Genomic DNA, 15,478 nt, shown 5'->3' with positions numbered 1-15,478 from the left:
AGATGACATTTGTCATGGGAATCGTAGAATAAATAAAATAAAATAAAATCTCTTAGCGTCAAACCGTTAACTCCGTTCATTCTCAGGTCAGATATTTTGTGAATGTATGCAGAAAATTTAGTCGAGAAAATAGTTGTGGATAATTAGATAAGTTAACTGACAGTGATATTCTAGACATGATACAAAACAGGTTTTCTTTGAGAGGAAAACCTTGAAGATGGAAACCCGACTCGAGTGGAATGAAGACGAGTAATTTTGATATTCGACTCGGAATATAATCAGAAAAATTCAAATTTCAATAAAATAATATACATAAATATAATATAAAATATTTATACACATATGTATGTAGGTTTTGAAATACTTTCATACCTGCAGAGTAATAGCGTATAATTCAAACAATGTCCAAATGACTTGCGGTGGCAAAAACCTTACATGGATTATTTATTCCGATTGTCTGAATGAATTCAATCGCAGGAAATAGACTTTGCGGAAGAACTTTATGGAAAGATCATAAATCACAAACGTTACACGCGGAGAGAATCGAGATCGCATTGTGCCAAACTCGACCACTTCTCGGGCGACTGGAGTAACTGGCAGCCGGGCATTTTCAAAATGCGATTTGTTCCGTTTGGATCAAATTCAATTTCATGACGGACACAAATGGGAAAATAAATCCACATGTTCATCGAATAATAGCTACTATATGTATATTAAAACTGAAACGTGAAAAAACAGAAGCATTGAAATGCAATACAAAAGTAGACAATTATGATAGGACATTGGAAGTAAATTTAATTTAAATATACATATATGTGACTTTAAATAAATAAAAACTATTTTGAAGATTAATAATTTTTATTGAGCCAGCAGTATGGATCGGTGGTTGCGTTAATGCCAACCACCGAGCAGTTCTCGGGTTCAAGTCTTGGGTTGACCTCGATCGTAAAGAGTTTAATTAGGAAGCATTTATGTATTACTGCTGGTCAGATTTGGATATTTGTGAATCCAAGTCCATAGTTTCCTATCAGAATTTGCTAATATATCCGATTTCATTGTTGAAACTGTTCCTCATCAAATTGGCGGAAACTCTCTTGCCCACTATATAGAGTTTCCATATACTAGACTTCATCAACTCTCCGAGTATCTGTTTATAATTAACTAATTTTTACTTTATCTATGTACGTAGTAACAATAGATGAAGTTTTGTGATCATGCGAAAATTCGAACTCGTTTTTTTTTTGCAACTGAAATGAGTAAAATTACAAGTATTAAAAAAATAGTAAAATTATCGTAAAATCAAATTTATTTATATTTCAAAACAATACAAATATACAAAAAATAAAATCATCCTACAATTAAATTAATTTCAATTAAAAAATATATCAGAGTGAGATGACTTTGTTTTGTGGTTGAAAAGGAATGCAAAAATTTGAGTATTCGGGTATTTCGAGTATTATCCGAGTATTTGGCTGAAACATCCGGTTATCGAGTAGCCTAAAAAACTATATCCGAGTATCGAGTACTCGGATTAGAAACTCTACCACTATCTCACTCTATTTGAATATGATTACAAAAATTTATATATGTATGTGCAAGCTTAAAACTATAAATTTCGCTTTCACCATGGTAAAATAAATGAACATCGTATTTGAAGATACAAATACGATGAACGATAAAAAAATGAACAAAAAATGGAAGATGAATAAATGATAAAAAAATGAACATCGTATTTGAAGCTACGTATTTACATATACAAATACACTGTATAATCCACCTTGTTCTGCAATTTTATGAATGTTTTACATTGAGCATTATTTAAGAATGTTAAAAGTATAATTTGTTGTAGGTGCAGATGGCACCACCAGCAGCAGCCCGAAACACACTCGGCAATCCTCTCAGAGGATCAACCCTATCGGTGAACGGGGAAGTGCAAGCAACCAACAGAGCTAGAGCACCATCGATGGGTATAGACAACGACATGGTATCAGAATTCGACCCTTCTAGCTCTGATTCGGGCGTAGTGAGCAGGTGTGCAGTTGTCAAACCACTCAAACTGCGTCTGTGCCAACCGATCTTCGGCAAGAAGCAAACGACCAAGACGAGATCGAGACAAGATCAGAAGCATCCGTCGCCAGCGGAATTGGAGCCGGCCCTTCCAAGGGTTCAGAAGCCGCGAGACCCGGAGAGGGAGAAGAGGAGGATAGCTAGGAAGAAGGAGAAGAGGGCCACGCTCATCTTGGGACTCATCATGGGCAGCTTTATTGCGTGTTGGCTTCCCTTTTTCTTCTTATACATTCTCACTCCAATCTGTTCGATTTGCTTCATTCCGGAGCAGGCGTTCGCCATAGCCTTCTGGTTGGGCTACATGAATTCGGTGCTCAATCCGGTGATCTATACCATCTTCAACAAGGACTTCCGGAGAGCTTTCAGGAGGATACTGTTCAAGTGATGTTTGGCCTATGTGTGCTGCTATCGCTGCGTGGCGAATCGCATTCGCCTTGCGCAGGAACGAGCAGCACCAGGGCTTTACAACGTGCGCTAGTGCTATTTTTTTTACTTTCGATTTTTGCACATCGCTTCCGGAACACGATGCATTTTTGTGTTTTAATTAAAAAAAAAGCTTTTAACCCGGACCACAAACAGTATAAGTACGGTATGCCGTCTATTTAATGCCTTCATAACCAGTTCACAGACACACTCAACAGACCAGATCATATGAACAGTGACAAACTTCAATTATTAAAAAGTAAATGCTTAGGGTCAAATGCAAGGCGACACTTTTAGTTTCGAGATTAGTAATAAATGCAGTTTTGATATCGAGTCTCTTCGTTTTCTAGCATTTGTGGTTTTTGTTAGAGCGAGAGGCAATATTGATAGGTACGATTCCGACGCTAAGTGAGAATTTAGCTGATCTCAATGCTAAAATTGCTGCCACGTATTGTGTTCTAATATTAACAATTCCATAAAGATATTCATTATAATATAAATAAATTATCCGATTCTTTTTTACGGTGTTTTCATATGTAATAAAATTTTATCCTGTTAATAAATAAGCGACATTCGTTGATATTTAAAATACAATCAAACTTTTAAACTGACTATTTTAAAATAACTATAAATCATCCTTCGTCGATATATGGAGCTTGACATTTACTAAATAAATTTTATTATTGTTTTTTTATTAATCTCCAGATTATGAATAGGCATTAAAAATTGTAATTCTCTTGTTGTATTATTTTAAAAAAGCAATATATGTATATGTTTTTAAAATGTTCCTATGTAATGAATAGTCTATATAATATTTTTCATATCGAGGGATAAAAATAAATAAACGTTAACTGTATTGATTACATACATATATATATATCGTATATTGATATTTTACAAAAACACATACATATTATATAATGTTTATGAAATTCTTTTATGGGTGTTGTGAAATAATATTATATTAATAACCAAAATATAAAAATACTCTATGGAAGCGTTACAATATTTCAAACAGTTCGCAATGTACAAAAATATTGAATTTATTACAAAATTTAATTCACTTCTTTTAAATTACAAAACAGACAATCTACACGGCGTTTAAGTATTGTTTACAAATTTTAACCTTAACAATGGTAGTTACGTGTAGGTAAAGCATTATATTGTTGTTTCTGTGCCACGTGGAGATTTTTGGATACAATTGTGAATTGAAAAAAGAAATTGTTTATTTTTTAACAAAGCACAGTGACTTGTATTGTAATTAAATTTATATTTACATGTATAACGGCAGTTTTCGCTGCGATCAATACATCAGCCAATAACAGACATCTTCCTTTTAATTCTAAAACAAATATTATATATAAATATAAATATATATATATATATATATATATATATATATATATATATATATATATATATATATATATATATATATATATATATATATATATATGTGTGTGTGTATATATATACTGCGAAAATAATAATTAAGAATCTTGACCGTGCCTATATAAGCACCAACTATTACATAGCTATTTCATAAGATTTCATATAAAATATATTGGTATAAAATTCAATACTATGTACAATAGTACCATTTTGATATTAAAATGAGTAGATTGTGTACGTAATATTTAAGTGTTTCTAATTTATTTATTCGTTCAATTACATACATATACATACATATGTATATGTGTATAAAATATTGTGTCTATTCGTTGTGTTTTTATTATTATTATTGTAGTATTGTCAAAAAATTGAATATGTATATTATAAAAACGAGGTATAATATCCTTGTAATGTTCACCAATAATTGTGATTAACTGTAAATATTAGGATACTAATGCATTTTCGAGAGAGGACCTTGACATAAAGCAATGTTTAAGTGAAAAATTTAAATAAATAAAATGTATATGTACAATGTGATGATGGAAGGCACCAAATTTTTAATATCGCATCAGTATAATTTCGATTTTACCGAATATAGAATTACATATGTATATACATATACATATGTATATTGTACTTATTCATACATAGTTGTAATTGAATAAATATCAATATAATTGTCGTTTGAGTCATTCACTCATTGTATCTTACATTTATCTAACATTATTTGTCAAATTTAGATTCGTGTTTCGCGAAGCAGAAAAGGTGTTTTAAATGATTTTTTGTGCTATACGCTTACCCATATACAAATTATTATTTATTTTTTAATATTTATCATTTTATACCTATAAAATGAAAAAAAAATACAACTATTTCTACATAGTATGAATGTCTTCCAGACTTTTGCGGAGAAATCTGCAAAAGAAAATTTTGAATTCGTATTTTATGCCTTTAACCATTTGCTAAAAAAGATTATATAACTTTACTTTAACCATCGACATCATTTATCTAATACTTTTTTTTTTATTAAATTGATTATATTTTATATCATATCATATATCTTCTAGTCGTACGTAACTATTGCAACGAATACTTGAGAGGTGCTAAGCTGTAAGCATTTTCGTGTCAAAAGTTAAAATGTTTTTACTTTACCTTTTTACTTAAAGTAAAGTATTTATGTGCTTATTGGTTTATCAACGATTTCGTCATCTTTTCAATTTATGACAGACGTTTATTTTAAATGATCTTTTAGTGTTGTTCTACTGATATTGTGTGATATGCGCACAAATTTTTTAAAGGTTTTTAACGCTTTTAGAATTGCTCCGTTAAAACTTTAAATGACATAACGATTGATATTTCTATATTTCGAAATAAGAAAAATTAATCGTTAAGATTTCATTTAAAGTTTACTACAATCGTTGTGATTTTGAGATATATGAATATTGCACTGAGCCCGCAACATTCATAAATCCAATTTACAAATTCATTTAAAAATGTAATAAACGCTCCACTTTTTTAATGCTCTTTAATTTTTTAAATAAATTTTTGATACAAAATATTTTTATTACTATATCAAATTAATCCTCTCTACTTTAAAATAGATAGCCCAATCGTCCTTTAGACTATACATATGTACCATTTAAACGTTAGTCATATTAAATAAGGGGGAGACTTTAGGTATATTAAGCAAATATTATGAATTTGAATTATATTAATAACAAGTATATACATACATATTATGTATCAAATATATATATATACATATATATATATATATATATATATATATATATATATATATATATATATATATATATATATATATAAAAATATATATATATATACATATATATATATATATATATATATATATATATATATATAATTTGGTTGGATTGTATAAATTGTAAAAATTATATATTTACATGCCTGTAAGAGCTGATGTAAATTTAATTAAAGCTCCATAAAAACTCATATAGTCTATGAAGAATATTCTGTATAATTATGTTTTATTTATAAGTCAATCAATTTTATTCTAACTTAATATAATGTAGACAAATGAGTATACCCAATTATTGAAAATAATAATAGTTTTATTAATGATAATAAGAAAATATATTGAAACAATATATAATATTAAATACTTATTGAATTTTAATGAAATGAAAAAGTAAAACTATGTACATTAAAATGATAACCAAAGTACCACTGTTCTATATATTATTATTATGGAAACATGTAAAATTTCACATATGTTTGACTAATAAACCCTTATATAACTTCGTATTATGTAAAATGTACAAAGTAAATTTGAACTATTGATAATTAATAAAAATCCACTGATCTAAAAATTACATAAATGCTAATTTTCATAACTTTCCCATACTATTATTTTTTGTTTTATTATACTTTGTGGTATACACACGTATCGTATTAAAATATGATATCGACGAGATGAGACTACATACATACATACATACATACCTATATGCATACATATGTACATACATTTATTTCACCAAACCAAACATTCTTCCCATTTGAAACACTAATTTTATCGTGGACTCTATCGTAATTTACTTAATACATGAGAATACCCATCTATATTATTTTAGATACTCGTATTTGAAAACCACGATTTGTGTAACAAAAAGTTAAATTAAATTGAATAAAGCGCGTTTCTCGAAAATAGCTAATTATTGAGAGTAAGTAAAAACAGTGAAAGAAGGGGCAAGTAGGCTTCGCTTCTTGAAGAAAAACCTTTGTTTTTATTTGGCCTCTGGAGGATTTTCCATCGCGACAAAGTAAGCTTCGCTGATGCAGTGAGGTCGCGCGGAAATTAAGTAAAAAGATCCGCTCGTTGGATAAAGCTTTCTCTTGCCTCCCCTTTAATCTACATTTAAATAGTTGGAACTAAACCATTTTAGCTACTGTTTATCCGCACAAAATTCTATTTAAACAAATTTATGTATCCTTGCAAAAATCGTTTATGCAATCATTAAAAAAAACAACCATGTATAATACATGTAATACGTATTTATTTATTTGTGGTTCGGTGTACCTAATCGTGGATGTTTCGTTTGTGTCAATAATAAAATGATGTAATATAGCGACATCACGTTAAATCCACATTTTCCTTTTGACGATATGTATTATAATGATAAGTAAATATAATAAAAACATAATGGAATACGGTGTGAAGCACAATATTGAATCAAGTGATATCTTGATACGTCTCCGTGGAAAAAAAGAGGTGAAAGATAGGACCGGTTGCGTAAAAGTTTATTAAGGCCGTTATCAAAGGAGCATATTTTCTATTCGTAAACCCATTTTTTCTCGACACGATCCTTTATGTTTTTAGGTAACAACGGTCGCGACGAGAGACCCAGGACCGGACTTTAATAATTGATGCGGGCAAAGAACCGAGAGCTCTCTCGCCCTGCACAAAGACAAAAGCGGAAGTTTATTATAATGGAGCACCGGCTTTAATTATTCAAACTTTTATTTATTTTAGAATGTCTACATTTCATCAAAAGCACTCTCACTTGTGTATTGATTTGACCCTCTCGCTTGGATATTACAATACATCCCTACCGGTACTGGGCAGAATCTTAAAACTTTGAAACGAATTTGAAAGCACTGTCGCAGAACTTATCAAAGATTATACAATATACATTAACCCTTTGAGCTCTGATCTAATGGAGGAATTAGTTGAATATATTATTAATATAAAGGGTAACGTGTTTGAGCATTTACACAAAATTTTCACATTATTAAAAATACATAAGATAAACGTATATAAACTTATATATAGCAGTTGAAAACAAGAGTAACCTGCCACTTCGGACTTTATGGGTCTTCAATAAATTTTATATATTATAACTTTTTATTAGGCTTTTACTTCTAGATATGAAATATTAGTTCAATGCACTCAAAAATTTCCGAGTAAAACATAAACCTCGATTCTCTAGAGTAAAAGTACTACTTCCGGTTGAGGTAAAAATATATATTATTCTATTAGCTTATAATTTCTATTACATGTAAAAAAGATTTAGTCTAACTCGTTAAGCGGTATAGGAGATCATTGGATCCAAAAACTTAAAAAGAAAAAGGATACCTATGAGAATAGGTATTTCGGTCTACTTAAAAACTTGAAAATAAAATTACGTCGTATCGATTATCATTTCAATAACCGATACTAAGTTTCAGTTCGATAGGACTAAGGTTCCATACTTGCGACTATCGATTGCACGATATTTTTTCTTGCACGACAGAAACCATATAAAGTGGCTGTGATTATTTGTTCGCATGTGCGTGCAGTCGTACTTAAAACTGTATGTTCTATTTTTGCGAATAGGTGATCGCGCGACAAAAAATTGCAAGTGCGTAATACACAGAAACACATAATAACACACGCAGACATTTTTTCTATAACACAAACACGTGATCAGTGATCGATTCCGAGTTCGAATCAGTCAAAATCTCGAATTCAAATTTTCGCATCAATACAAAACTTCATCTATTGTTACTACGTACATACATATATATACATATATAGAGTAATAATAATAATAACTTTTATTCCAGACTATAAGGAGAATAGTGCAATCCCCAACGCCCATATAAATAATACATACATACGTACATATATACATATGTACAGATAAAAACAATTATATTGGAAAGTAGTAAAAAAAAAGAAATAAAAAAATACATAAATAAATATATAAATAATAATAATAATTAATAAGAATAACTAATTAATAAATCAATTTAATGTCTATTTAAGTCAGTCGGTGGAGTAGTTACATCCATCGAACATGCATTGAAGAATGCAAATGAGAAGATGCAGCAGCAATAAGACAATTAGACGATAAAAACAATAGTATGTATAATATAATAATAAAAGATCGTAAAATATCGCAAAGCGGTTTAAAAATAGTTATAAATCCTTGCGGAGCGGTCAGTTTTAGATTTAAAGGCGAAAATCACAAACACAAGACACCGCAATGGAACTGTCAAACTATTGTAAAAGTACCGTTAGCAGCGTAGGTAGTCATAAAAATCGAATGTACGGCCAGCATCTTATGACGATCGCATATATCACTATCAACGTTCAGAACAATATGAGTGACCTAAATATATAAGAGAGATAATGAGAACCTATAGAGAAAATTTCATAAAATATAGAGTGAATTATAGGCGTTTAAACAATTAAAATCTTATATCGCCATATCAAGGCGAACAGGTTGAAGATACGGGACGAACGCTTATTAAACGTCAGGGAGATTTACTTTCCGCGTGTTTAAAACGCGTTGTATACGATATTTTATCTCCAACGTAATGGCAGACGATACATTAACGTGTATTGATGACCAAAATGAGCAATATGGCAAAGTATGAAAACGATCGGATAAGAGATAAAGATGACCACTGACAAGAAAGCCATGTGAAACGTAAAGGAGGTATGTAAAAATATACGAAGACGTAGAGGGGCCGCTCTCATCCTGAGAATGCCCTCCAAAGGGAGGCACATGCCCTTCCACAAACAATAAATGAGCCGTCATAGTAATAAATGATAAAGTAATAAATGTAATATAAGTAATAAATGAGCCGTCAATTTGAAAGTGGTACAAGTCCAATTTTCTTCATTTCGAGAAATATTTTGAAAAACATTAAATATAGGGCTTTGCGTTTAAGAATATTTACTAGTGACCTGTAACAATATGTATATGATTAAACGGCTTTTCCGAGATTCTGGATATATCAAATTAATAGAATTTAATTCAGAAATTGTAATTTTAACAATCCCAATTTCTGAATAAGTTTTTGGAAATAAAAATTGGACTTCCACCAAATATAGAGGCAGTGCGTTTCATATCTGCAAACATTGAGTATTGATGACTACTACACGTACTATGTAACGAATTTTCGCATGAAAACAAAACTTCATCAATTATTACTACGTATGTACTCGTAGATAAATAAAGTAAAAAACTACACATAAATTCTTGACTTTAAATCAATTTCGATGTAAGGAATTTCTTAATATTTAATTACATTTTTGTGTTTTTTTAATGGTAAATACACTTCCAAAGAACTTTTGATTCACATACTTACATATGTGTTATTGATATCACTTAAAATATTTGATTGGAAAAAATCACGACTACGTGTCTAATTAAGACGCATTTTTTTTTTTACTTTATTTTATTTGGATTGATTTTTTATTTGCATTTTAACTGTACGGAAAATATTCAAGGGTCAGAAAGCAATTTAATGATGAATTTTTTATTATTATTATACGAAATTTGGTTACGAACACACACATAATTATTAATTAAAAATTTTGAAGTACTAATAGCGAGCGGTTTTTTTTCGCTTTAATCTGTGGGCATTAGCCAGCCAAGCGTCGTCGCTTAATTTGATTGAAACCATAGCACCGGGCAGAATCAATCTGAACCACCGTCATAATCCCACCAATTTATAATTGGCTCAGAGTGGTTGAAAAATTAGATTTTTGGTCGAGTCTTAATTTCAAACTTCATTGTAAATAAATCTCAAATCGATGTTTTTCCAGAAACCTCTACAACTGGGGAAACAACTTGCAGAACGTTTCCATCGCATCGTATCGAAACGATGGAAATTTCACGGCTCGGACGTCGAACGACTGACAATTGATCCAAATTGATTGGAAATGTCAAGACTATGGTTTACCCTCGAACTAGTAGCCAATTTATTATTGTGAAGGGTGGGTATCTACGGATACAAAATTAATAAAGTACAAGGAAAATAGCGTGTTGTACAAAATAAAAATAAAACACGGCGTAATAAATTTTTTTAAAGTTGCACGTTTATAAATGTTTAACATTTTTATCTTGCAAACATTGGAAAGCAAAATTCTTTTATATTAACCAGTACTGTACGTCAACATTTCGGTACAACACAACACAGCACTGCACGGAAAAGACTAGTTCTGTTCATACTATACAGCATCGCTCATTTTTTAATTAATTCATTCCCTTTGGGCATGCTTGGGTATAATTATATTGAACTTCGGAGAAACTTCTCATTAATTCGTTTTGTTCTCCAGTTACTACGTGGTAATACGTCATGTCCGTTGTTACTGGAACAGTTGGGACTTTATGTCCCTAATAATTATGTGCGTGATAGACATCATCATTTTATGGTTATACCTCCTGTTCGCACAGTTCTTTTTCGAATGGCTCCTATAGAGCTATTCGAATTTGTAATGAAATCGATATCTTCCACCTTTGTGAGCGTAAATTATCGGATATTATTCTAACCTACATATTTGTCTGTTAGTCATTGTTTTCATGATTGAATGTGACGTACATATATGTATGTGAAATTTTGATTTACTCTCTTCCATTTGGGCCTCACAGGGATGTTTTTTATTTGCAATTCTTATTTATTGGAATTGCCTGTAGGTGCAAGACATTCCCTACGTCAGTGGTTTCCAAACTTTATGCTACTACGCCCCCTTAAAAAAAAAAATTTTTTTTCCGCGCCTCCCTACATTTTATTTTTTAATAGATATAATAATATAGACACGTTTTAAATAATAAACCTTTATTTAAAAAAAAATACTGAACACTACAATATACAGAATAATAAAAAGGTTTTGCTATACCATAAATTTATACGAACACGTATATTTATTTTTATATTAAATTACTAATTAAACTACATCTAACACATCAAAATTTAATGCGATTTAATGCTAATTTTATCAAATCTTGGGGGCAATATGGAGAGTGTCACTCGTAACTCCTTTTCGACTATTAACCTGGCTCGATATTTGGTTTTCATTGCAGCTAGTGCCGAAAAGCCCGTTTCGCATAAATAAGACGTTACAAACGGTAGAAGCACTTGCATTGCTTTGCAATACAACGATTCATACTCTCCACTAAGATTCATCCAAAATTTAATTATGGTTTCATTCTGAAACTTTTATTTTAGTGAGTTATCGCGTGATAATTCTATCAATTTTTCTTTTTCGATGGTTGTCAGCTTGAATTCGTCTTCTTAATTGTAGTTAACTGGATTCTGTATCCACAAAATCTTTAAAAAATCAAGGTCTTTGAAATAGTTCGAAAAATGCAGCACTAAAAGATCCAAGTGGTCAGTAAAAGATTTTTACTTGCTTCAATATGGGCTGTGGCCCAGAAATCTTTGGAAAGTGAAAACATATCCAACTCATTCTTTTGTAAATTTGATTTCCATAACTTCAACTTTTTAATGAAAGCTTTTACTTTGTTTTTTTGAACAAGTGGATGTATTTGTAATCCCTGCATTGATTTATTTAAACCGCTCAATTTTCGAAAAATAAAAATAAACATTCATGCATTGAATTTTTACTGCTAAGCTACGATATGAAGTTTTATTTATTTGTAGATATTATGGTATGAAAATATTTTTTTTATTAAAAAGTTTTGGTGCCCCTGGCAATAGTCCGCGCCTCCCAGTTTGGAAATCGCTGCCCTACGTAGTATTTTATTATATGATATTTTTACTTTATCTTCTATTATTATAATTCTATTGTTTTTTCGTCTGACGAAATTTGGGTTTTTTTCCACACTCTTCTAATCGTTTTCAAAATTTGCCATTTTGCTCGGTTTGGTAATCAATATATGTGGAAATCAAGTCCGCCATTACGACGGTGAAAAAAAATCCTCCATAATCTTTCTCGATGACGTCTATTGTTCACATTGTCGCATTTGTCCATACTGTTCCGATCTTTTTTTAATAATAATAACAATAATATGACCAATGTGACCTGACAGGTTGACCCAAAGTATCACACCAGTCTTACAAAAAAAGAAAATAACAAAAAAAAAGAACAATAAAAATTACAAACCACTCACCTCATTCAAATAGACTCGTGTTAAATCTAATGAAACTGACCAGCTCATGAACATGACAATTAAACAGGTCCAAATGCTCATCTATCACACTAAAAAACCGGAAATCCTTTACAAGGACGAGTTATTGAAAGCAGACGTTTTCGAAGGAATAGGTTGGAAAAGTAAATGATGACGCAAAGCCACATTCAGGCGCCGAAAATTTAAATTCCAATAAAGTCGAAGGGTTGTCAACTCTTTCCTTTAATACTCCAAAGATATATTTGGAAATGGCAACATGTTTTGTTTTTTTCATCTCTAATTTCTATATTTATTATTTTGTTTCTTTTCTGTTATATTTTTGACCATTGTAGCGCATTAGGAATTCATTTAATGCTAAAATGGTCCAAACTTAAAATAAATTGTTTTCGCCAAGTTCATACTTATTTTGGACGATTTCAAAGCAAAATGGTCCTACATATATATGTATGTATGTATATGTACATACTTACTAGTGCTTCCACTATTGGTAATGTCTTCCGTTTCAGCACGGATATAATAAAAGTTACTTGAAATGGAAATACAGTCTAGTAGTGAGAATACCGTCAAACCATGAAAAAATCTTCATTTGTTTTTTTAATTAAATTTATTTTAATCGAAAAAAAAAACTTTAACGACCGACCAATGACAAACGTTATTGGTCGGTCGTTAAAGTTTTGAAAGATATTGAAAGGTATTGAAGAATAAACGAATTACAAGCCACCAGTATTTTTAAATATTGTTAAACGTAAAATATTTATATTTAATGTTTTGCCAAACATTTCTTGAAATGAAAAAAGTGGACTTTTGCCACTTTCAAATATAATAACTCACGTGTATACATGTACAGACATACGTTACAGACATCGTTAACTTGAATAAATCAATGGAAAATAATAAAAATACAAAAAATCTTGCAAAATATTATTCATTGTTAAAGTAACTATAGTTGTATAAGTCACTGAAAGGTAAAATGGAAACCAACGTAATCCAGGTAATTATAATATATTATGAGTTTCTACCCGAGAACAATATTCCTTTGATTGCAACTCAGCGAACAATTAAAACGTAATTTTGGAGCGTGACTGTAATACAAAAACGCTAAATTTTATAACAAAAACAAATTACGCCGAAATATTTAGCATTTAGACAATGTTATTATTGAGATGCTATAATTTGTTTTTGTCTCGTATTTAAAAATTTAAGACGAAACAAATATAGGGTTGGAAAACGACGACGAAAACACCGAGTGTACCTACTCGGTCTAAAATTAATCAAAGAAGATAGCGGCGCCTCGCGTCACAAAGGTTAATTAATTTTCACATTTTTCGGCCCTTGGCACTTTATGCAAAAAAAAGAGAAATCACCCTCGAAAAAAATAGAAAATTGGACAAAAAAAAATTTCCTAAAAGAAAGGCGAAACATTTTCGCCGACCGATGTCTAATATTTTAAATATATTTGCGTGGTATTGCGATTCAAAAACCTATCTAGAGAGGAATGGGGAAATCAAGGGTAGAGAACATTTTTATTGAAGTTGTGGTTGCCGGGTTGCAAAAATTTACCGTACATAAATAATTTTTCCCTACCCAAATTTAGCCGTAAAAGTGTCAGACTCCGGTCCCCACCGACCAATAACTTACATACGTGAGACCGAAAATAAGCGTTGCGCAAGGAGAATAAATCCATTCAAATTTAATAGGAAGTGGGACACCTTGTACACACACGGTGTTGTTGTATCGATAAATAACAGATGGATTTTTTTCATTTTATTTCGACTCAACAATATCAACACATTAATTCAAATTCAAAATATTAACCAACTAACTGGACATATTTTAAATTTATGTTGATACTATACTTCATCTAATATATAATTTGGAAAGAGACTTTGTATGTATGTATGTATGTATGTATGTATATATCCTTCGTTCGTCGTCCGTAGATCGGTGACGTCATCGAACACGTGATTCGATTTATTTTTTTTTTTCGATCCATAGGCGCCGATTTGATTTTTGTTCGATTCAATGGATTCACCCCGGCGGGGGCGCAAGGCGAGTAGTTTCATGGGGCCCCGCCAGGGGCGCCACAAGGGGCGCAACCCCGAAGGGGCCGCAGCCTTATGGGGCGCAGCCTTATGGGGCGCAGCCTTATGGGGCGCAGCCTTATGGGGCGCCACCTTATGGAGCTCAGCCGCATGGGGCCCCGAAGGGGGCGCAGCCCCATGGGGCCCCAAAGGGGGCGCAGCCTAATGGGGCGCAGCCTTATGGGGCGGTGCCTCATGGGACGCAGCCTTATGGGGCGCCGCCTTATGGAGCTCAGCCGCATGGGGCCCCGAAGGGGGCGCAGCCCCATGGGACCCCAAAGGGGGCGCAGCTTTATGGGGCGCAGCCTTATGGGGCGCAGCCTTATGGGGCGCCACCTTATGGAGCTCAGCCGCATGGGGCCCCGAAGGGGGCGCAGCCCCATGGGGCCCCAAAGGGGGCGCAGCTTTATGGGGCGCAGCCTTATGGGGCGGTGCCTTATGGGACGCAGCCTTATGGGGCGCCGCCTTATGGAGCTCAGCCGCATGGGGCCCCGAAGGGGGCGCAGCCCCATGGGACCCCAAAGGGGGCGCAGCTTTATGGGGCGCAGCCTTATGGGGCACCGCCTTATGGAGCTCAGCCACATGGGGCCCCGAAGGGGGCGCAGCCCC

At 32.3% G+C, this 15,478-nt stretch overlaps 2 protein-coding genes across 2 annotated transcripts in view; both read left to right on the top strand.

Moving 5' to 3' along the window:
* Octalpha2R (alpha2-adrenergic-like octopamine receptor) overlaps positions 1-2,452 on the top strand; it is a 223,323-nt gene extending 220,871 nt beyond the window's left edge. Inside the window, exon 6 of the mRNA XM_077427801.1 lies at positions 1,850-2,452. Coding sequence (XP_077283927.1) covers positions 1,850-2,452 — 603 coding nt within the window. The remainder of the gene's footprint in view (positions 1-1,849) is intronic.
* Positions 1-15,478, top strand: part of LOC143909695 (uncharacterized) — a 311,709-nt gene that overhangs the window by 137,180 nt on the left and 159,051 nt on the right. The gene's annotated exons all lie outside the window — the stretch shown is intronic.

The sequence above is a fragment of the Arctopsyche grandis genome, chromosome 3 (assembly GCF_051622035.1).
Source record: "Arctopsyche grandis isolate Sample6627 chromosome 3, ASM5162203v2, whole genome shotgun sequence".
NCBI lineage: Eukaryota > Metazoa > Arthropoda > Insecta > Trichoptera > Hydropsychidae > Arctopsyche > Arctopsyche grandis.
Note: the sequence above shows the minus strand (reverse complement) of the source record. Positions and strands in the feature narration are given on the sequence as shown.